Genomic DNA, 25452 nt, shown 5'->3' with positions numbered 1-25452 from the left:
ATGTCTCAGGCTAACTTTGTATTGACTATTTGTAATAGTTAACATTTTTTTGTAAATCTCGCGCACAATTTTCGATTTTAGCATAAATAATGTTTTATTTAAAGTATTATGTGAAACACTGTGTTGTTTTGTCCATAGACAGAAGTGAATTATTTGAAGTGTCCTCTTGTATTTTCAGTATGTATTACTTATGAAGGATTTATACTGAATAAAAAAACATTTAAATAAAAAAAAAGACTTTTTTGATTGAACCTGGGTTTTCTGATAATGACTGAATAAAGAGAGATTGATGGAGATGCATCCATTGCTGACACTGCTGAGAATAATGATGCTCCATTCAGTTCTTTTGAGTTGAGTTGAGGAGTTAGGGATAAGCCGGGCTGATGATCATCCAACACTGACCTCAAAAACACTGACTTTCTTAATGTAGTCACTGCAGTCAAATACTAAGCCTTTCCTGGAGAGTAGAGACTGTTACCCTAACACTTTATGGCCTGGTATTCTCTGTTACAGAACAGACTTTAAGCTACTATTACTGTGGTGCACGAGCAGCATATTTATTTGATATGCACCAAATATATGAGCCAAACAGATAATCAGATCATCAGTTAGTTCTTCCTAACATAAAAACTAAACATGGAGAGGGAGCGTTTAGCTACTATGCTGCTCTTAAATTCCATTTAATTCAATTCAATTTTATTTCTATAGTGCTTTTTACAACAAAAGTTGTCACAAAGCAGCTTTAGAAAGAAAAACAGGTCCACGCCTCTTATAAGCTTATAAGAAACAGCGGCAAGAAAAAAAACTCCCTTTAAGAGGAAGAAACCTTGGAAGGAACCAAGACTTACTCAGAGGAACCTGTCCTACTCGGGTCGACCCGCTCAGTACAAACAAATAACAAACAACAAACTCATAACAGAACAAAACAACAGAACAGAGAATTAATGTGAGCTATAGCTAATGTAACAGGTACTAATTTATGAATATAAAAATGTGATGGGCACCAGTGTTGGTAATTAGTTATAGCTACTAGTCCAAAAAAGTAACTGAGTTACTCCACTATAAAAGTAACTAGTTACCAGTAAAAGTAACTATTGCGTTACTTTTATGTTACTCGCCCCCGTAACCCCCACCCCCTGGCCTCCACCTTCTCAAAGCAAGTTTCATATGCCAGATGAATTGAGTGCACGACAGCAAAGACCTGCAAAGACGAGAGAAAAACCTGCATAGAGAAGTTTTAGTTCTGGGACTGTGCACTTTTACCTCAGTGAGTTTGAAATAGTGTCGGTATTTCAACCTGGAAAAGGCTGTTTTGCCACTGGAGTCCTCCTCACTTGCTATCTCTCGCTATGCGCTCTAAACACCCACCCACCTATTTAGCCCTGTCCTGTTCTGACCAAAACACCATGAAGAAGACCACTTTTTCCTGAATGAACACACCCAATCAGAATCTCAGTAATACTGTACACCCATTGCTGAGACTGCTGGGAATAGTGGTGCTGCATTCAGTACTTTTGGAATGAGCTGAGGAGTTAAGAAGTTTGGGATGAGATGAACAGTTCATCATCCAACACTAACCTCAAAAACTCTTTTTTGATGCAGTCAATGCAAATGTTGCATTGCATGCAAGTTAGTTTTACTTTCCATTTTAAAAAAAGGGAACAATAACTGAGAAAAATAAAACAAACCATAAGACTAAGATTAAAAAACAAACAAAGGACTAACAACAACTTACAAACAAACTAAAGGAAACAAACCAGAAAATGTGGCAATAAAACACTAAAGCAGGTTTTCAATTAATCAATCAATCAACCTATCCAACTTTATTTTCACTCAGGAAAAACATTGAGGATGACCCTCATTTCAATGTTGCCGAGCATTTACAGGCATCAAAGGGTTTGAAAACATTTAATAATAAATTAGAAATAATGAGGAATAAATAAAATAAGTAATTATTTAAAATCAACGTTAAATATATATAAATAAAAAACAACATAAAAAAAACAAACTGACATAAAAATTAAAATATTTATAAAATATAAAATTAATAAAAAGATAATAGTAAAAGTAAGGTAAAATGTTAAGAATGATAAAAAATGATAAAATGAATTATAGAACCAAGAATGAAAATATAAAACATTAGAATAAAAAATAAAAAGTAATATTAAGAAAATAAGAATAAAGAAAATAAATTAAAAATTTAAATAAGAAATAAACTAATAAAAAACTCATTTAAAACACTTTCTGGTGGTGATTAGAAACTAAAAGTTTAACAATTTTAAAAGGACAGGGTCCACCAAAAAAGCAGGTTTTATATATACAAACTAGTAAACAGGAAACACATGGGGAGGGGTAATGACTAATGACTTGGTGGGGCTAGGGTGGAGACAAGGGAGTCAATGCAATCAAATTCTCACAGCAGTGCTGTAAAATCAAGTAGAATCCTTTTCAGGAAAGTAGAGACAATTTCTCCAACAAAAGAAAGAAACACAATTTATTAATACTCTTGATTCCAGTAGAAACAATGAAGAGTGTAGGTTTATCTTTATAGAGATGGTATCTGAAACTGGTATGAGTGATATCACATGACACAGTCAGGCGTAGATCTGTAACTGAGTAATTTAACAAATGCAGTCCGGCCAGCTGCTTTAGACATTATCATTTAGAAAATACAGTAAAACTATACACACATATACACTGCCTGGCAAAAAAACACATTTTGATTGCTTCATGCATTCACTGTGGTATTGTTTCAATAAGCTTCTGCAAAATTTATTTCAATCCAGTGCTGCATTAATTTTTCACCAATATCTTGCAGTAGCATTGATGATGGTAGAGTCTAACTACTGCACAAAGCAGCTCTTCTCCATCCAGCACATCCCAAAGATTCTCAATGAAGTTAAGATCTGGACTCTGTGGTGAACTCTCTCAATCCATGTGTGAAAATGATGATCTCATGCTCCCTGAATCACTTTTTCACAATTCCAGATCCATGAATCCTGACATTGTCATCTTGGAATATGGCCGTGCCATCAGGGAAGAAAAAATCATTTGATGGAATAACCTGGAATAACCAATATTCAGTATATTCAGGTAGTCAGCTGACCTCATTCTATAAACTACAGACAACATTTCTCCTAAATTACAAATATAAATATTGTCATTTAGAGCATTTATTTGAAGAAAATGAGAACACAAGTTTTTGTGGGGAGACAGGTGAGAACGCTAATGACTGGGTTGGGCTAAGGTGGAAACAAGGTAGGAGACAAGACAATAACAGAGGACAGGAGCACATGGGACCATAAAAAGGAAAAAACACAAAAAGACACAGGCTAAGTTGTGACAATGCCAAAGGTCGAGTTGTATGAAATTGTGTATGAAATTGTCTGGAGGTAATGCTGTGTTTTGATAGATGGACAAAACTAAATATAAGTGCTAAGTGTTGTAGATATTTAACCCTACAGAGACAAGTGCTAGTCCTGCTGATGGAAATTTAAAAAAGGAGTGTTTGTGAAATTATGTATGTTATGAACAGTGTTGGGCAGGTTACTTCGAAATAGTAATTAGTTATAGTTACTAGTTACTTCTCCAAAAAAAGTAACAGAGTTACTAGCTGAGTTACTCCATTATAAAAGTTATTAGTTACCATTAAAGGTAACTATTGCGTTACTTTCGTGTTACTCGCTATTTTCTCTGATTGGCTGAAGACGTAATCTTACTATGCCTTAGCCAATCATTGGTTAGATGGTTATCTCATCCTCATCCTTGTGACTTACACAATGCGCGCACACACACACACACACACACACACACACACACACAAACTTGTGCCTTTGTCTGTATGCACGAGGTTAAAAAAAAGCTGTTTATTATATTTACTTCTTTCATTGATTGCAAGTTTATTTTTATGTACTGTAATTACGTTTCTGATTGATTTTTCCTATCATACAATCCACAAAACACTTATATAATACACACATGCAGATAAAATCATTTTAAATGTTGTTCATTTGTAATCAGTGATGTTTAAGATAAGGTATTTTATTTAAGGACAGGTTGTAATAAACCCTATAATACTTTTGATATGCTGGTCATCAGCTGGTTTGTTTTTGGGCATTTTTCTCTGCATTTTGGAGGATTTGAAACATGTTTTACCCAGTGAATTGGTTTTATCTGAATGCCAATGTAACAATCTGGCAACCCTGATGGCTTGCTGTCCGTTCTTTTTGTTAGACTGTCTGTTACTTAGTAGCGAGACTCACAAAGCATTTTGGGACACATTTGGCTCATGTAGTATGCAGCGATGTTTATGGTGCCTTTAAAATCCTGTTCCAAAAACCTCATTATGATTCAGACACTGGCTGACGAACTCAGTACGCTATATACTGTAGTAAATAGGGAGCCGTTTCACTCAGAGCCATAATCTCCTCTAAAGTTACTCCTCTGAACATGTAACAGCCTGTTCACAGATCACAAAGCAGCCATGTCTTCTTAATCATTTGACAAATGAGTCTGAGATCATATCTCTTTCTACTTGTTTAGATGATTCTTTCTCGGTTGCTATAGATCCTCAACTGTGTAGCATTAGCTAAATCCAGGCACCTCCTCCTGCATTATTGTAATGTGAGCTTGTTTTGACAGGTGTAATTCTAAATTGAAACCTGAACTCAGAGCAGTTTCTGTCTCGCAGGGAGTCCGTTTCAGTTCTGGAGAATACATATACAGCGTACAAGTCTCGAATGTACTGTAGTGACACCCAGCACATACTTCCTCTAGACCCACTGATAAAATCTTCAAGATGTAGACTGTTGATTCTGTTGAGGAATTGTTGCATGCTAACTGTAATCCTTAATGGAACCTGTTCGTTCACTTAAAGAGTCTCAGAATAAACATTTTAAAGCAGTTCCCAAATACTGCTGCCAACAGACAGTAGCACTACTTTGGATAATGTCCAGCCACCTTCCAGAATATAATCAATGTGTGGCCTTCTAAAAATAACTGAGTTACACGCCCAGGCCTGCCACAGTAACTACACTATCGATTTATCGTTCGATAAATTGACATGACTTTAATCATTTTAATAATCGTGATATCGTCCATTGTGTTTGCACTTACATATATTGTGGCTGTGGGCGTGGCTGCAGTGACCCAGTAGTGCAGAAACACAGAGAGACACAGAGACAGACAGTAAATCAACTCAAAACGTACCTTTATTAGGAAAAAAATATCGTAACGTAGTAACGGCCCAGTGCGGCTCTATTTGCTTCACTTTAGTGTCTTAGGATCATTTGAGGCAGGATGTTTATGCCGGTTCAATGTGGGCCAGCTGGGACAGACCGGGGCTGAACGTCATGGTGTGGGGCAGACCCACGGTTCCCCTGCCTCCACACTTCGCAAAATATTATTAGGTGCGTTTTCAAAATTAGGTGCATAAACAGGAACTGAAAGTTTATTGTCTTTAAAAGGGTTAATTCCTTTGTTATGATATAATCTTATCATTTTATTTGTTTCAAATTAGTGATCTAAAAATGCCAACAATATCGTTTATTGCAATAATTTGTGGGACAAAATATCGTTCGTAAAAAATTGTTGTTTTGTGACAAGCATACAAAAGACACTTAAATCTTTATACAAAGCAACATGACCATAAAAAATAACCATCATAAAATATCTAAAACTGTGGGTCTGTGGGTAAAGAACAAGCAGCTCTGAAGCTAAGAGAAGATGAAAAATGAATCAGAACCATTACTCAAATATTGTCTATAGCCACAACAACTGTTTGGAATGTCCTGAAGAAGAAAGTCATCACTGGTGTACTAAATAACAGGTGAAGAACAGGTAAACCAAAGGAAAACTGCAGAATTTAATGACAGAAACATTGCGAGTGCTGTAAAGAAAACCCCTAAACCAACTGTTAGTGACACCAGCAGCAACCTTCAGAGGGCAGGATTAAAAGTATCACAATCTACCACATGCTGCACACATTACAAAGGTATGGCTGCAGAGTAAAAAGAAGAGTGTACATTGTGAGAACGTCAACCCTGTACTATTGAATACTTCATTGCCTGGTATTTTCTGTGCCAAAACTATGGGGTGTTGTCTGGGTATGTATAAAGGTATGGGGCTCAGCCTTATGAAATTTATGATTCTTAATTTTTTTATTATTATCATTTTATGAATTTACAAATAAACAAAGTGTTTAGGATTTTAGAATTGTTGATTGTTGTGTCCTAACACAAATAGGAAAGAATAGTACAATACTGCTTTTACCAGAAAATTAAAATGACAAACATTAATGTAAAATTATTTAAAAAACGTTTATCACTAGATTTTGCTATGAACACGACCCAGAGATGTTTCCCCCACTGATTCTTTCCTTTAATAATAATGTATCAATGCAATTTATTCCAAAAGCTTAGGATCCAAATAAAAGTTTACTTTAATTTTTGCTCACTAAAATACTGAAAGGAATATAAATAATTATAAATAGGTGACATGATTAAAATGTGCACTTTAAATAAATTCCACCTCAATTCAAAATCCACAGGTAAATAGATTATAATGCTGTACTTATGGAGAGTAAAGTAGAAGTACATCATTATAATGGCATTGACAAAAGACAAAATCGAAAAACAGAGGTATTTAAAACACACAAGCTACATGTGCACACTGTGTAACATAAGATGTTCATTAGACGGTGTGTCCACAAACTTGTGAACATACAGTGCATAATTGATTATGAAGGTGTTTGCATTTCGTGTATGTATATAAATATTTGCCAACTTTTTCCCTTTGCAGAGCAGTGCACTTAATTTAGTTCTGGGTGATACTACAGCTTTAAGATACAACGCTTGGAAAAAATTAAGAGAACACTTCATTTTCTGAATCAGTTTCTTGATTTTTCTATTTATAGGTATATGTTTGAGTAAAACGGACATTGTTGTTTTATTCTATAAACTACGGACAACATTTCATCCAAATTCCAAATAAAAATATTGTCATTTAGATCATTTATTTGCAGAAAATTAGAAATGGCTGAAATAACAAAAAAGATGCAGAGCTTTCAGACCTCAAATAATGCAAAGAAAACAGGTTCATATTAATAAAGTAAATTCATAAAGAGTTCAGAAATCAATATTTGGTGGAATAACCCTGGTTTTTAATCACAGTTTTTATGCATCTTGGCATGCTCTCCTCCACCAGTCTTACACACTGCTTTTGGATAACTTTATGCCTTCACTCCTGGTGCAAAAATTCAAGCTGTTCAGTTTGGTTTGATGGCTTGTGATCATCCATCTTCCTCTTGATTCTATTCCAGAGGTTTTCAATTTGGTTATTTTTTTTTTTACCAGAGTTGTACATCATGCGATGCAAGGTCATTGGGTGTTTTGGGTCCTTGTCTATGCCTCTCAAGAATCTGTGAGCTCCAGCAGAAGTACATTCTTCAAAGAGGTGGGCAGAAGCACATTGCATGATTGATGGTTCAGCTTCTACATGGGACTTAAAACATGAATATTTATTATAGTTGACATATAGGTTATTGAAGATGTTGTTCTGGATGTGGCTAATATTTATGAAATTGCTCTGATTGATTTTTCATCTTCTCTAAGCATCAGAGCTGCTGGTTTCACCCATACCCAGCTCTCTGGTTTTCATGTTGCTAACTTCTCTAACTATAAAAGCACAGTCTGCACAGATAAAAACCACATCTGAAACTGAGCGTAGACATTCAGCGCTGTTTATTGTTTGAAAAATGAATGGATCAGGACACACCTGACAGTTAGATGTTCCAATAGTTTTGCTCATAAGAAAAATGGGTGGGTTCAGACAGAAGGTGCTTTAGAAACAAATGGATTAGCCTCGCTGTTCCAAAACCTTTAAAAGGAATATTTTTCAAACAATGAATCAGTTTCAGTTTCTCAGGTTAGACCTAACTTACCCAGCATGTGCCCTTTTACTCACTCTACCTCAGTAGCATTCCACAAGTACCTTCCTTACAGGCCCAATAGCATCTCATGGCAGCTTGATGGGAGAGCTATAGATTGGAAAAGTCTTCCTGTCACTCAAACAATTAAAGGCCATTAGTCACTGGTTCGGGTAGATGAGCCGTGCATGTGATTTCTTTCAGTTTTTCTGTAAACCTGCGTCACAAACTGAGCCTCTGGCACTTTGTCCTCGCGAAACAGTTGCCTGTGGACATTAACCTACAATAGTGCACAACATAATGTTCTTCTCTTCGTACTTCACATGGGTGGAAAGAGTACAGGCAATTTGGCAGTTTGATTGATAAGCAGTTTGATTGATAAGCCTTCAGGATAAAGAACATTTAAAACATTCCTTAGCTCCTGTATGTCATTTTTTGTAGACCACATATATTTCTTATATGTTTTTGCACATTTTAAAAGGATGACACTTCTTTTTTCTCATTTCAACAATGTCAAGCTGCTTGTTGTGAATAGTGAAGATGTTTACATTCATACTTTAGATTCACCAATGCAAACCGGTTTCCAACTTGAAAAAATCTGATTTAATTTTTTAGTGCTTGAACACATTCGTTTGGGCATCTGTAGTGCCTACCTATCCTCAAACTGTGCCAAAAAATAAAAACACAATCTTTGCCAACTGAGAAAGACTTTCTACTAAATTTAGTAGAATTTAGAATCAGGATACTTTTCCACTTATCCAAACGTAATGGATGTTACCATCACCCCACAGAACACAATTCCTCTGCTCCACAGCTCAATGCTGGAGGGCTTTATCCCCCTCTAGCCCACACCCAGCATTATGTATAGAGCCAACACGCTGGCAAATATTCTCTGCAAAGACTAGACAAACTGGGTGTGCACTTTCATAATCTGTGTCAACAATGGGTGCAACTAAAAATGCATACATTTGGGTGACTAATAACATTTTTGGACATGCAGTGTATGTACTTCTACTATTACTACTACTACTACTACTACTAATAAAAATAATATTTATGCTACTACTACTACTAGTACTACTACTACTAAAAATAATAATAATAATAACAACAACAATTATAATGATAATAACAATAATAAAAATAGTAGTGATAATAATAATAATAATAATAATAATAATAATAATAATAATAATAATAATTCTGCTACTACTACTAAAAATAATAATAATAAGAAGAAGAAGAAGAATAAGAAGAAGAAAAGAAGAAGAAGAAGAAGAAGAAGAAGAAAAGAAGAAGAAGAAGAAGAAGAAGAAGAAGATGGATAAACGTTATTTATAAAGTTGCTCTACATACACAGACGGGTTACCAAGAAGAAATAAATACGTTAAAAGCTAAATTTATAAAGAACAGACTAAAATTAAAACCTATAAATTACAAGAGAACAATAACCCAATAAAAGAATAATAATAACCCAACAAATAAAAGACTAGTTGTTAGAGTTAATTAATTGCTAAAATGCCAAAAGGTACAAAAGGTAAAAAAAAAAATACAAATAAAATAACAATCAGTAATAAATAATAAAATGACTAAAAATAGAGATGAATATAAAAACCAGTTGAGTGAAATGATCAAAAAATCACAAATAATTACAGTAAACATAAAAAAGTAAGGATTAATATGAGAAACAGAAATACATAAACCTTCACAATTCTCAGTCTTGAGGTATGGAGAGTATTCTTCTTTTGTGCGTCATGAGAACCTGATGTACCTGAAGCGACCATCAATTCTTGACAGTTCTGTTGTATTCTGTCATTTTGAATAATGACGAATTAAGAAAATTCATAATGATTCGTTTTGTAAGCCTAACAAAAAAAAAAAATGCAATTTAACTTAAATTCAATTTAAATGCTGAGATTTATTAGCTTTATGTCCATTTAGAGATGTTGCACTGATTGCACTGTTGCACCTTTTTTTGGGCTGGGCTTATATACTGATAGTGAAAGTGATTTTGTGACAATTCTAACCTGAATTTCTTTACAAATGGACTGAAATGAAAAAGCTCAAAAAAAATAGAAATGATAGAAAATGTTCCAAACTGAAGATTCAACTACCTTCAACTTATTTTGCGTAAGAACCGGCCAAGGTTGTTTGGAGGCAAATGCAGGCAGTTTTTATTATTCCAAAACACAAGGCACAAGCGTAGTCCAAAATCAGGCAGAGTTTAAACCCTCCAATAGATAACAAGGCAAAAATCGTAGTCAAGGACAGGCAGGGTTAGCAAAAACAGGAATAACAAACACTGTAGTAAACAGAGTCAGCTTATTAGTACTCTGGAGAGGCTGATCTTAAAGGTACAGGTGTGAAGGTACATTTTGCCTTCAAGACAACATCTTTTCCTGAGATGTCCACGCATTTTCAACAAGACAAAGCACAACCACACGTTGCATACATCACAAAGATTGTGAAGAAGAGGGTACGCATGCTCCATTGGCCTGTCTGCAGTTCTGACCTGTCCCCAGAAAAGAATGTGTGGAGAATTTTGAAATGAAAAAGGCGACAACGACCTTGCACTGCTGCATCCCTTAAGACGTGTTTGCAGGAAGAACGGGATGAAATAACACCTGATAATACCTTGCCTGGTATCCTCTGTGCCAACATGTTTTTGAAGTGTTGCTGTGAGAAAAAACAACAGTGTTATAAAGCTTCACAAAGGCTTCAAAAATATTAGAAATGTTGGAACATTATGGAAAATGATAGAATGCTTTAAAATTATGAGATAAAAGTACAATTAGTAACATGTGCATATAATTTGGTGTATTTTTCATTATGTAAATTTGGACATTCATCTAAATCTATGTGTGGCTTATCCTGACAGGTGTTTCTGTCAGGTGTTGGAGGAGTTTCTCTTCACCTGTCCAGGTGTGACACACCTCTAACCCATCCTATACAAATACCTCTGCAGTCAGAGCCTGTAATTAGTGATAGTGAGTTCTGTTAGAAGGTGTCTGAAGATCTGTAGATTGGTTCTCACCTCCAGCCAGGATGGGGAACTGCCAGACCTCCTCCAGCCGTCCCAAAAGCACCGATATCCGGATCAGTCTGCCGGCCGTCTGCATTGTGTGGCAGACTGCCATGATCATCCTGTTCGGGGTCTTTGTTCGCTATAATGATGAGACTGATGCCCACTGGGGAGAACATATGCGTCAGAAAAATATTACAAGTCATGTGGAGAACGACTTCTATTACAGATATCCCAGTGAGTATACAAATTACTGTATTGATTACACAGATTGTGGTGATAGCGATATATTTTTGGTAATATGAAATGTGTGTTTTGGGGTATTTTTAAAGTAATTTATGCTCGATGACAATTAAAAAAAATAAGGCAGTTAAATTCTAGGTTAGCCTTTTAACCTAGAAAAAAAACAGATTAAAACATAAGGAACAAAATTTGTTTTACTTTGTTAAATGTTCCTCAGAAGTTTATTATTTTATTTAGTACTGTGCAGAAGTCTTAGTAAATGAATGTCTGGCTTTTAAATGTTTATTTGTTCATTAAATAAAAAAAAGTAATTATTATAAATTAACCTATTGCATATGTAATAATTTTCACTGGTTTAAACAAAGTCACTGGTTTAAACAAATAAATATTTTTTAGTTTTTCTGTTGCAATATTAAGTAGTATTTTTACAAACAAGCTACAAAAAAAACTTTGCTTGTAAGATTTGAACAGCGATTGGCTTTAAAGAAAGACTTTTGTATCGTATACCTATTTTTTTTTTTTTTTTTCAAATCTGTTATTGCAGGTTGGCAACAATTTACATTTTTTATTCTTTTTTTTTAAGTGGCAGTTTTACATATATGTCATTTTTTGTGGTCTTCTTCACATTGCCTCAGAACGGATATGAATAGAAATAGAAAAATTTTTTAACATTAACTTGCATGGAACATTTTTTCCAAGATTTCATTAATGTGACTGTCATAATATTTTCTGTTCAGCTTCTTTTCAGGTTATTTTAGGTCATTAATGTGATGGAAGTGAATAAAAAAATAATTGTGTTACACTTTAAACAGTGGTTAACACATGTGGTGTTTTGGTTTATTCCACAGACAGCATATATCATTTAAAAATTATGTGAAATCTTATAAGTGAAGAATCTTTACATTGACTATTTTAAACCTTCACACAATTCTTAACAAATACACCTCTTTCTTTTTCTCCACCTCTCTCTACAAAAATACTTATTTTTAAAACCAAAAATGCTCAAAGAAGTCTTTTAGAAAGTTAAATTGCATTTTGGAATTTTAAATACATTTTAGTGTAAGTGTTTTTTTATAAGTGTTCTTTAAGACATATTTTCTTTCTTAAATGTCTGGAAAAGTTCAGGTAGTGAAATTGTTTACATAAAATTCCCAGTGCACCTGATTTACAGTAATTCCCCTTTTGATTTCCACCTCTTGTTGAACAGGTTTCCAGGATGTTCATGTAATGATCTTTGTTGGTTTTGGCTTCCTCATGACCTTCCTGAAGCGCTACAGCTTTGGCGGCGTGGGCTTCAACTTCCTCATCGCTGCCTTCGGTATTCAGTGGGCTCTTCTGATGCAGGGCTGGTTCCACTCACTGGACCCAGTTGATGGAACCATCAAAATCGGAGTGGAAAAGTGAGGCTCTTATGATTAAGATCCAACTAGCAGTAGATACAGTTAACAGTAGGCTTAGGAATCTGAAAGATCTACTGTGACATTTAGCATTTATTGACACATTGTCACATACTACAGTGCCCCTTGTCATTTCTTAATTTTTTTTGCGTTTCTGAGAGTCTTAACTGTTCCAGATCATCAAACGTTTTAAATATTAGTCAAATACAACAGAAGTAAATCTAAAAATGCAGTTTTTTAAATGAAGGTTTTTATTATAAAAGGAGAAAAAATCCAAACCTACATGGCCCTGTGTGAAAAAGTGTTTGCCACTAAACATAATAACTGGTTTGGCCACCCTAAGTAGCAACAAGTGTAATCAAGCATTTGCGGTAACTTGCAATGAGAGAGTGCCATGGAGGGATTTTTTTAGCCTCATCTTTACATAATTATTGTAACTCCCTCACTTTGGAGGGTTTTCAAGCATAAACTTCCAGGTCAGGACTTTGACTAGGGCACTCCAAAGTCTTCACTTTGTTTTTCTTCAGCCATTTAGACTTGCTGGTGTGTTTTGGATCATTGTCCTGCTGCAGAACCCAAGTTGGTTTTAACTTGAGGTCACAAACAGATGGTCAGACATTCTCCTTCAGGATCTTTTGGTAGGCAGTGAAATTCATGGTTCCATTTATCACAGCAAGTTTTTCAGGTCCTGAAGCATCAAAACAACCCCAGACAATCACACTACCACCGCCATGTTTTACTATTGGTATAATGTTCATTTTCTGAAATGCGTTGTTAGATTTATGCAAGATGTATTGGGAGACACACCTTCTAAAACTTTTAGTTTAACTTTTCTATCATCATTCAACAAAGTATTTTCCCAAAAGTCTTGGGGATCATTAAGAGGTTTTCTGGAAAAATTGAGATGAGCCTTAATGTTCTTTTCACTCAGCAGTGGTTGTCATCTTCATCATCTTGGCACTCTGCCATGTAGGCCATTTTTACCCAGTCTCCTTGTGATAGTGGAGTCATGAACACTGACTTTAACTGAGACAAGTAAGGCCTGCAGTTCTTTGGATGTTCTCAAAACTTTAGAAATGGCTTCATAACCTTTTCTAGACTTGTTTGAGAACAGGTGTGGCAGTATTTAGGCCTGGGTGTGGCTCTGGAAATTGAACTGTGATATATCACAATTAAGTTATGTTTTAACTGGGGGGTTGCAAACACTTTTTCACACAGGGCCATGTAGATTTTTTTGGCCCTTTATAATAAAAAACCTTAACAAATGCATTTTTTCTTTACTTGTGTTGTTTTTGCCTAATATTAAAATTTGTTTGATGATCTGAAACATTTAAGAGTGACTAACATGCAAAGAAACGGGCAAACAGGCAAAAACATTTTCACTTCATTGTGTGTGTTTCATTCTTTTCATTACTCTTGGGCAGAGACATTCAGATCATTTGCGTAATGTGATCCAGTTCAACGACTTCTGCTGAATTTGATTGTTCTTATTTAATAAGAATTGCTCTTTCTCCAGTATGATCAATGCTGACTTCTGTGTGGCTGGGTGCCTAATAGCGTACGGTGCGTGCCTGGGAAAAGTCAGTCCTGTGCAGCTGATGGTGATGACGTTGTTTGGCGTTACCTTGTTTGCAGTGGAAGAGTACATCATCCTCAACCTCATTCATGTAAGTTCTGTAATGTAGACCTACTCCTACCATTCTGCTACCATTCCTATTGGCTGCACAGTAGCTTGGTTGTTAGCATGTTTGCCTTTCAGCACTGGGGTCTTGGATTCAAGTCCCTATCTGGGTAAAGTTCTCCCTGTTACTGTGTTTCCACTGAGACATACAGCTCTGGAAAAAAATAAGAGACCACTTAAAAATTATATGTTTCTATGATTTTACCAAATAAAAAAACTCTGGAATATAATCAAGAGGAAGATGGATGATCACAAGCCATCAAACCAAGCTGAACTGCTTGGATTTTTGCACCAAGAGCGGCATAAAGTTATCCAAAGCAGTGTGTAAGACTGGTGGAGGAGAACATGCCAAGATGCATGAAAACTGTTATTCCACCAAATATTGATTTCTGAACTTAAATCTTTATGAATATAAACTTATTCTCTTTGCATTATTTGAGGTCTGAAAGCTCTGCATCTTTTTTGTTATTTGAGCCATTTCTCATTTTCTGCAAATAAATGCTCTAAATGGCAATATTTTTACTTGGAATTTGGGAGAAATATTGTCTGTTGTTTATAGAATAAAAAAACAAATGTTCAACAGTGTTCATTTTACTCAAACATATACCTATAAATATCAACTGATTCAGAAACTAATTTTTTTTCCAGAGCTGTATTTCCTCTCACAGTGCAAAAACATGTTAACCAAGTAAACTGGTCACTTTGATGTGCCGAGTTTGATTGCTCCACTTTCACTATGATTGGCCTTGCTATCTTAGCACATCATTCTAGTTTAATCCTGGTCAGCACAGGCATTTCACCTGGTGTGTGTGTTATGGTTGAGTGCTAAGTGTAAAGGACTGTGTGAGTGCTGATTGTACAATGTTCTTGGGTTCTAGAAAGGTTCTATATAAGTATCAGGATTTCCACTTATAGAAATAATTCTAATAATTATTGATAAATAATTATTTCATTCCATTACATTACATTAACTAACTAGCACTAACTAAGCTTGTCTTCACACAGGCCAAAGATGCTGGTGGATCCATGACCATTCACACTTTTGGAGGTTATTATGGTCTGGTCATATCATGGATTCTCTATCGACCATATTTGCACCAGAGTAAACGTTTTCAAGGTTCCGTCTATCACTCTGACCTCTTTGCTATGATCGGTAAGTTACAGAAGTCTGAAAACGTAGTAGTATAGATACATCTGTTAATGTTGAGTATACTCAAACATCCATGACACCATACTCATAAATGAATGGTAGAATTTTTTAGTACAAGAGTGCATCAGTTATGTGCAGTTAAGTGCAACAGGTGACTGGAGAACGATCATTTTGTGCATGCATACAACATGGAAAACATTATTCTCATTATATATAAAGGGAAAAAGAGAGAAAAATAAATGAATAAAAAAGAAAAGAAAAAAGGCAGCACACTGCAGAATTGCTCAGCAGACCCTGTTCAACTAAAGAGTCAAACTGAGCATGTGCAAAGTAGTTGATTTGGACTGGAGTTCAACTTCAATTTGTAAATTTTTCCAACACAGATTATTGATTCTGTCCAAATTTTAACAAGAAACTTAATAAAGTTAGTTAAGGCAAATATGTTACTATAGTTTATGATGCAATTGAATATTTTTTGTTCTAGCCAGACCATGACAGTCATACTCATTAGCCTACCACCCACTACACTATTGTTTGTTTAGTAGTTCATAATTCTGTATGGAGTTGAACAAATGTTCATCTTTAAGTTCAACAAACAAACCACAATTACTTGACACTTAAAATATGGTGTACCCAAAACTAAACTTTTTTTTTTAAGTTAAAGTAACTATTGCACAACCGGTCTATCTTACTTGTTTAAGTTTATTGCAATAATTACATTAAGTTTTTTTTACTCAACTTTTGCATACTGTAGTGGTTTTTATAGCTAAAAATTCTAAATTAAAGGGCCACCACTAAAAATCTAAGTTAAGCGAAATTAACGTGAACTCTTTATGAGATGCAGTAGACAAAACAAGCTTACATTAGTAGCCATTTCTCAAAATCATTAACAGAGAACAGCCAACACAGAGTTACTGCAGCTCAGAAAAATGATGCTTGTTCTTATAGCCTACAACACAGAGGTCACACAGTTAATTATAATATATGATTCACAAGTTTACTTAAGGTAGCCTGGGAGGAATCATTACACACTGATGGTGAGTTTCAGAAAATGGGGGATACACCCAGTATGCAAATAGATTGTGCCAGAAGCCAATAGAAAAGAAGCTGCCAATGGCAACAGACAAAACTCAGTTATTACAATTTGGTTCAACTCAAAGATCTCAGTTTGAATGTACAGTATATGTGCCCACAAATGTTTAACTAACTCAAAATAGTTGAGTATTGTTTAGAAAAATCCCATTTTATGAAAAACAGACTTAATTCATTTGAGTTAAAACAGATTATGGGTTTATGGTATGTCCACTATGGTAATGGGTGGTAATACTTTTATTTCACAGGCACAGGCTTATACTAAACAGCATTTACTAACTTAAAACCTTTGCCATTCTCAGGAACTCTCTTCCTCTGGATGTTCTGGCCCAGTTTCAATTCTGCCATCGCCAACCATGGAGACGGCCAACACCGAGCAGCCCTCAACACCTACCTGTGCCTGGCTGCCAGCGTTCTCACCACCTTCGCCATCTCCAGCCTCTCGAAAAAGGGTGGCAAGTTGGACATGGTATTTTTTTTTTTTTTTTAGTTATGCTTGAATGTTTCACTACTGAGTTATGCAACGATGAGTAATTGTCTTTCCGCTGCCAAGTCTTATGAAAGGAATGCTTCTGCGGTTTAGGTCCACGTCCAGAATGCCACCCTGGCTGGAGGCGTAGCCATGGGTACAGCGGCTGAATTTATGATCACGCCCTACGGCTCACTCATCGTCGGCTTCTGCTGCGGGATCTTATCTACCTTCGGCTATCTGGTGTTGTCTGTGAGTGTTATATTACTGTAAATGAAAAACTGCATTTGATTTTCAATTTCTCATGCACCGTGAGAAATTCTAGTACCAATGTATCAATTATCAATTGCTGCACCTTCCAGCCTTTAATGGAGAAGCATTTAAAGATCCAGGACACCTGTGGGATCCACAACCTGCACGCTATGCCAGGCTTTCTTGGAGGAGTCGTGGGCGCCATCACGGCCGCCACCGCAAGCGAGTCTGTATACGGACATGAAGGGTGAGGATGGTTGAGACACAGTGGTGGACTGGAACATTTAGACCCAGGCGATCAGTTGTAGACAACAGAGGCGTCTCTAGAATCAGAGGTTTAGGGGAGCCTAGCACCCAACAAACCCAGCCACAAAGTCCTGCCTAAAAAAACACCGTAAATGAAATTTTCATATCAGAAGAAATAGGATAATTTAAATCTTGTCAGCAGATAATGATGAAGATGATCTATGAAGAAACTCTATTTAGATAACTCTATTTAGATAACTCTATTAGATAACATTAATTAGCTGATACCCAGACAGACAGTACTAGTCTAGCACCTTACCACTAAAAGAATAAACACACAAACCAGCCAACAACACCACAGCTATTCTCTCTCATTCCAGTTTAAACAGTGTCTGATTATCATCCTGCTGCATTATCTTACTAAATAAAACAAACATCAGCAGCGTAAAGAGCGCTGGTTAATTTTATGGAACATAATTGCTGTTATTTTTTGTTGGTCAAAAACACTTTTTTTGTTTTAGGCTTTTAGGTTTTGTTAAAATTGGCAGCTCAAACCTGTTAAAAGGTTTAGATTTATTCGAAAATGAATGCCTTAAGGTCCAACTGTCTAAAATACTTCTTCTGTTGCCAGATTGGTGAACACCTTCAACTTTGTAGGTGAATTTGCAAACAGAACAGTGAACAAACAGGGAGCTCATCAGGCAGCTGGACTCTGTGTTGCTCTGCTGTTCGGACTCGGAGGTGGAGCTCTGGTTGGTGAGTGCTCTGGTGCTGCTAATACTAGCGCATCTTAAAAAGCCTAGAATATCATTGAAAAGTTACTTTATTTTAGTGATTCAGTTTAAAACGTGAAACTCATACATTATATAGATGTATTACACACAGAGTGTGTAAAAGTGTTTTTTTATTTCCTTTATTGTTGATGATTATGGCTTTCAGCCAAAGAAAACTTAAAAATCAGTGTCTCTAAAAATAGGTACTTTTGGCAGTGTGGGCAGTGTGCCAGGTCCTGCTGGAAAACAAAATCCGCATCTCCATAAAAGTTGTCAGCAGAGGGAAGCATGAAGTGATGTAAGATTTTGTGTGAAAACACTGCACTGACTTTAGACTTGATATAACACAGTGGATAAACACCAGCAGATAACATGTCTCTCCAAGCCATCACTGATTGTGGAAACTTCACACTAGACCTCCAGCAGTTTGGACTATGAGTCTCTCCACTCTTCCTCCAGACTCTGATCTCTTGATTTCCAAATGAAATGCAAAATTTTCTGATGATCGGTGATGGTTTGGACTTGGAGAGTCATGTGATCTGCTAGTGTTGGTTTACTTTGTTATATCAAGTCTAAAGTCAGTGCACAGTTTTCCCAGAAAATCTTACAGCACTTCATGCTTCCCTCTGCTGAGGACTTTAATGGAGATACAGATTTCATTTTCCAGCAGGACTTGGCACACTGCCCACACTGCCAAAAGCACCAATTGGTCTTAAATAATATTCTAATTTTCTAAGACACTGATTTTTGGGTTTTCATTAGCTGCAAGCCATAATCAACAACAATAAAAGAAATAAACGCTTAAAATAGATCACTCTGTGTTTAATACATCTATATAATATACAAGCTTCATATTTTAAACTGAATAACTAAAATAAAGTTATTTTTCAATGACTATTTTTTTTTAGATGCACCTATATGATATTTGCAGTTTAATCAAATACAAAGTTATTAATACACAGAGTCGGATTAATGGAAGTTGGATGTTTGTTTAGGTGGTATCCTGAAGCTGCCAATCTGGGGAGATCCTGAGGATGAGAACTGCTTTGATGATGAAACATACTGGGAGGTGAGATAGAGAGAAAGAGCAGTGTGGGTGTGCTGATTTATTTCACCACAAGAGGGTGCTATAGGATACCTTTACAAATCCCAGTCTGAGAATTACACTTTTATGTAAAACCCTCCTAAGAATAAAGAATAAAGGAGCTGCAATCAGTTCTTTAAGGGGTAGTTGGAGCAATGGACCAGTTGATGCACTTTTAATTTCTAAGAGCGTAGAACGTTTTTTTTGTACAATTATTTGTCCAATTTTATAATAAGCCTTCCTTTCTTAAGCCTTATGAAGAATTTCATTTTATTCATTACTGATTATTGATTAGGTCACCTTAAAATCATCAGTAATAACTTATAAATAACATATTAATAAAAGGGTGCAAAAGAGGTCTGTTGCTTTCCAAAGAGTAAGTCCACTTCCCTCCATATCCTGTTAAAGTTCAGATGTTTGCTGGTTCCTGATCAAACTGTGTTTTCTCCATGTTTCTGTCTGTCTGCTCCAGCAAAGATCTCATAATAATGTGTTACAGTTTAACCCTGACAGGAGATTTAATCAGACACCAAAAGTCATGTGATCAGCCTACATTTATATTCTAAGCTCTAAAAATATTGTTTTTGTTTTTTTTTTTGCATTAGTGTATATAACAAATGCTCTTTGCAAAATCTCTCATTGTTTGTGTTTATTAGTGTTAATAGTTCATTAATAAAAGGACACAAACCTAAACAAACATATAAAGTAAAAAAAATATCCAAATAAACGGGATAAAATGAAAAGTCTGGCTAAACAAAGACCTGATTCTGATTGGTGGTAAATAAATATACTTTAACACATAGTGTATCTGCTGAAGCTAAAAGGTTTAATACTAACTGACAGAGAAATGTTTTGCCAGCATACTGCATATAGCTAAATATATTTAGCAAGTCCCTGTAAACCTTTTCATTTGTGTTTGCTTACTAATTAATACTAATTGATGATGTGCAAGATGTTTCTAAGCTAATTATTATCAATTAATCCACAAATAATAAACATAATAGCTTTTTAAGAATATTTTATTTTTTTTACTATGTTTTCAAGTACGTTTTCCTAAAAGAATGTTTTTTATATGAATATAGAGTGTATATTTAGGCTCCTTATCTGATTTTTTATTTTAATTTTAGCTCAACAGCAAGAGAGTTTTTACTGTAAATCACTGATTGTCTAAAGCATGTGTTAATGAGGAGAGGTTTGGACAGTTTAATGAATACAGTGATATACAAACACACATTTTGTATTTTTGTATTTCGTATGAATGTATTTGCACAGCACTGATTGTAAATGTATGTAGTTTACGTACATGTACTTGATTATTGAAAATTAGATAAATGTACAAATATGTTGTGTATTTGTATACACACACACACAAACACACACACATAAAACTAAAAAAATCTCCAAAATTGTACATTTATAAGATAATGAGGCAACAGTTTCACCTTTTAAGTAGAAATGAATGTAAAATGATTTTATTTCATTTTGAAATTTTGCCACAATATTAAAACACTGTCCATTAAAAAAATAAAACATGCGTTTGCAAAGTGGGGCAAAAATATTCTAATATGTAAACAGAAGTCAAGGTAAAATAAAAAAATATCCTGGTAATTTAAGTGCATTTCTATTGGTCTGTTCATTCAGAATTATATGCACAGTGTACAGAGCGGCTACAGGGTTTAAATGATGAAGATACATGATTTCCTTTCGACAGCAGCGATATATATATAAATGCATGGGCTATTTTTTAATTAGATACTAAAACTTGTTTTTCTTGTTTTTATTTTTTCTTTGCAGCTGCCTGAGGATATGGAGAGCATTTCTCCTATTCATCACTATAACCACCACTCTGCTGGCAAACACTCTGATGGGTAAGTGGCATATTTTGTAATACATTTTATAACTAGTTTTTACATATGTTTTAATAATTCACGTTTTCTAAATGAAAAACGATATAGGCAAAGTTATAAAGCAAGAGCAGAGCTATTTAACATGTTTAGAAAAACAGCACCACTGCCACATGGTGGCAGTAAACAACCAAGTGATTTATCTCAACTTAAAAATGCAATGCTCTTTTTTCATTCTTATATATAATACAGCTCTGAGAAAAATATGTGATTTCACTATTTCTAGGTATATATTTGAGTGGAATTAAATGTTTTAGTTGTTTTATTCTATAAACTACAGACAACATTTCTCCCAAATTACAAATAAAAATATTGTCATTTAGAGCATTAATTTGCAGAAAATGAGAAATGGCTGAAATAAACAAACAAAAAAAAGATGCAGAGCTTTCAGACCTCAAACAATGGGAAGAAAACAAGTTCATATTCATAAAGTTTTAAAAGTTCAGAAATCAGTCTTACACACTGCTTTTGGATAACTTTATGCAACTCCTGGTGCTAAACGTCAAGCAGTTCGTCTTGGTTTGATGGCTTGTGATCATCCATCTTCCTCTTGATTATATTCCAGAGGTTTTTTATTTGGTAAAATCAAAGATACTCATCATTTTAAGTGGTCTCTTATTTTTTCCAGAGCTGTATATGTTCAATTCCCCTTGTAATTAAAGTATTTAGCTACTGTATATTACACAGATTGCACAGATTGCCCATTGCATACCCAGCTCTCAACTGTGCAGTAGCAGTGGGATTGTGTTCTCTGAAATGATGGTGATGCATCCAATACTGAAGGGATGACTTGGGGTGATAATTATCCAACATCCTGGCATAAATTATCCAACCAAATCTTCACAGCAATGATTCAAAATCAAATGGAAATAGTTACTCCAACAAAAGTTTAAAAAGCTGCTAAACTCTCTCATTTCACATTATGCTGTGTGTGGTGCTGTTACCAATAATATAAATATTTCAGTGTTTATTTTTCATTCTTTTAAAAAGTTCTGCAAATCTGTAGATTAATACTAAAGTCATCCAAACTATGAAAGAAAACTTGTGGAATTATTTAGCCACTTCTAGCTTCGATGACAGCTTTGCACATCTTGTCTGGATTTTCTCAAGTCAATTATATTAGGTAGAACCTAGAATAGCTTTCAGTTAACAGCTGTGCTGAACTTGTCAAAAGTTAATTACTTGAATTTCTGGCCTCTTAATGTGTTTGAGAGCATCAGTTGTAAAGTTGTAAAGAGGTAGAGTTGGTACACAGTGAATAGCTCTATTTGAGTAATGTTCTAATCTAGATTATGGCAATAATTGCTCAACTAAGCATAGAGAATAAAAGGAAGAAGAAATTAATGATGACTGATGGAACTAGCACTCATCAGGAGCGACCCTAAAATGGGAGAGCAAGAGTTTCCTATGTTAAACGGGATAAGTTCACCAGAGTTATAGCCTACACAAGTTAACAGCACCCCAGATAAGAGCATCTAAACGCTTCACAGAGTATTTTGGCTTGTTTAATGCTTTACTTTACAAGTTACTACATGATTCCTTATGTGTTCCTTCACAGTCCTTCATGGATAACTGTTCAATTTGCTTTCTTTGTTATTTTTTTACCTACAGGGCAGAGCCCAACTTTCCAATGGAGTCAGTGATGTCATGAAGCAGCTCAAGCTGAGGATGGCCAGCCTTCATGTCCATCTGATGATCCACACACTGCTGAATGCTCTCATGTGGCATGAAGTAAAAGCCACAGGACACTGCCAGTGTCTTCTCGCATTGAGATTCACTTAACATGAACTTTTAATTATAATAGTTATATACTGCCATAGATCTTTCAGTTGCTTCGATTCCTCATGACATGCTAGGTCTGTTTCACCCCAGATGAAACTGATTAATCCAGGTGATGAAGAATCTCTGACGATCAAGGAAGAAAGAAGGAAACTCTATGGGATCAGCTGGTGGTGTGCTGATCACTTGTGATCAGTGTGTATGTGTATTGACCAGTGAGATCGATAGACATAGAAGTTTGTTCAGCGCTGAGAACATTCCTCTAAGATATAAACTGTCACATTTAGGGAAGCTGTGAATATTGGCTGGTTTGAGATGAAGAAATGATCAATGTATATGAACATATACGTATATTTGTCTATATAGCTCATCTATATTTGCTTTTCTGTGATAATATTGTGTTAGACTAATATATATATATATATATATATATATATATATATATATATATATATATAGTACACATACCATGTCTTGTCTATGTTTTACACTGAAGGAGATATCTTTTTTTTAAACAAATCTTTTTACGTGTGGTACAATAAAAAAAGTATTTTATTAGTCATGCTTCAATGTTAAAGTGGCAAAAAAAGGCTTCTCATACTTCTTAACTCCCCACTAACACCAACACATACATTAAGCACGATGCAACAAAATAAATAAACAAAATTATTTTTTTTTTTAATCAGAATCAGCTATGTCAACCAAGCCTATTGCAATGACTTCCTCAATAACCATTCAACACTTTCTAAGGCTCTCCTCTTTGTTTATCCATTCATTCTTCCAGTCTAATACCAATTGCCTCTATTATTCGAACAATAAAGCCTTAATAGAAATAAAGACGCGAAGCTCTTAAAAAGGATGGCCTCATTCTGGATTAGTAGCTTATGCAACAAATATGCTTATAATGCCCTGGACTACAATAATGAAGGAGCCGAAGCCTTTAATTTGAGAAGAACCGTGCCGAGCTGGTGTGAGTTAGACCCAATTATGTCCTCTTTGTCCCTTTATCACTCAAAGGGGTCGGACAACGGCGTGGTGTTTAAAGAGGTCACCTTATTGTTTGGCCCCTAAGACAGCTGTCCGGCCCCTGGGCAGCTTGTAAACTGTTGTTTAGCCAGTTCCACTGACACGGTACGGGTCAAAGGTGGAACGGATCAACGCCACACTGGTCAGCCTTTATAAAAAAAAACCCTCTTGAACCCTCACACCCTGTTTGCTGGGGCTTTATTTTTCATGGGTATGCTTTGAATTGACATGCAGCGGATGATATAGAAGTGGAAAAGTATTTTCCTTCATTATGTGGTTATATACTCTCATCGTCAAGGAATGATTTAAAAAAATTGTTGCACCCAGAAGGAAATGTTGGATTAGAAGAAAGGTTACTAGGAATAATTTATGATTTAATGAGTAGACTGATATGGGAAACTCTTGGTCATATTTATTAAGCCACACCATGCATGCATGCATGGAGTTGTAAAGGTTCTTAATGGCATCCTGCGATAATCCATCCCATACGTCTTGAATTTTCACTGCAGTTTCTGCATATTCTGCAGTAGAGGTAGAGTATTCGAGCATATCCAATAGCATCCCACACATTTTCAATCAAAAATAATTGTGGCAAAATGACTGCCCATGGCATAGCATCTGTTTCTTAAATTTGAGCTCCACTGTCTACGTTCAGAGAAGATAGAGCCACTGTTTGCAGAACCTCATTAAACACTGTAACACTGGCCTGTAGAGTAACATGAAACAAAAAGCATCTTAAAAAAAATGTATCATTAAAAAACATATCTTGACGTTGACCGTGGCCCCCACACAGATTTGTTGGTTGTGTCCAACAAAAAAAAAAAGCAGCATGGTTGAATCATTGCTGAATAAAATGTTGTTTTTGAAAAGTGAATACGTCATTCGTTCAACCTTTAATAAACCAAAGCTCACTAAAATTAGAAAATCCTATGGTTAACAAAGTGTTAACAATAAACTTACATCACTGTAGTAAAGATGAGTATAACTTAAGTTACTCTCCACTACCAATCTGATTCAACATCTGATCTCAAAAACATTAAAACAGTAAAACTATTACAACATGAACATGATGTTAAATTAAAAAGCAGTTTCTGCAAATAAAAGTAAAACATTTTTCTTTCCTCCATCCGAGTGTTTTTTGAAATGATATGGTGATGAAATGTAAAATGCTGATTCAAAAGGCAGAAGGTTGAGGACATTATGTTGATTCAACGTTAAAATTTCAACCTTAGCACAACCATTGAACATTAAATATTGATTTAACAACATACATTACTTTAGTCATATTTCAACCACAATTCAACATTGAAGGTCGGTTGTGTGCCAGCTGTGTCTTTTGCCATTTTGAGTATAGAATGACTACCCACCAGGTTTTCTTCCTGATGCATCTCCTTTTTTTCCTCTAAAATC

At 35.2% G+C, this 25452-nt stretch overlaps 1 protein-coding gene across 1 annotated transcript; it reads left to right on the top strand.

Annotated features, from left to right (window-relative positions):
- Positions 1-10902: 10902 nt before the first annotated feature.
- LOC103031839 (ammonium transporter Rh type C 1) lies at positions 10903-23698 on the top strand. Its single transcript, XM_007252595.3, has 11 exons — positions 10903-11183; positions 12397-12589; positions 14103-14253; positions 15273-15420; positions 16812-16978; positions 17093-17230; positions 17341-17477; positions 18108-18232; positions 19245-19318; positions 21128-21201; positions 22849-23698. The coding sequence occupies exons 1-11, from the start codon at positions 10970-10972 to the stop codon at positions 22886-22888; spliced, it is 1461 nt and encodes a 486-aa protein (XP_007252657.3). The 5' UTR covers positions 10903-10969; the 3' UTR covers positions 22889-23698.
- Positions 23699-25452: the final 1754 nt, after the last annotated feature.

This window comes from Astyanax mexicanus, chromosome 16, assembly GCF_023375975.1.
Source record: "Astyanax mexicanus isolate ESR-SI-001 chromosome 16, AstMex3_surface, whole genome shotgun sequence".
Classification (NCBI taxonomy): Eukaryota; Metazoa; Chordata; class Actinopteri; order Characiformes; family Acestrorhamphidae; genus Astyanax; species Astyanax mexicanus.
This window is presented reverse-complemented; position numbering and strand designations above follow the sequence as displayed.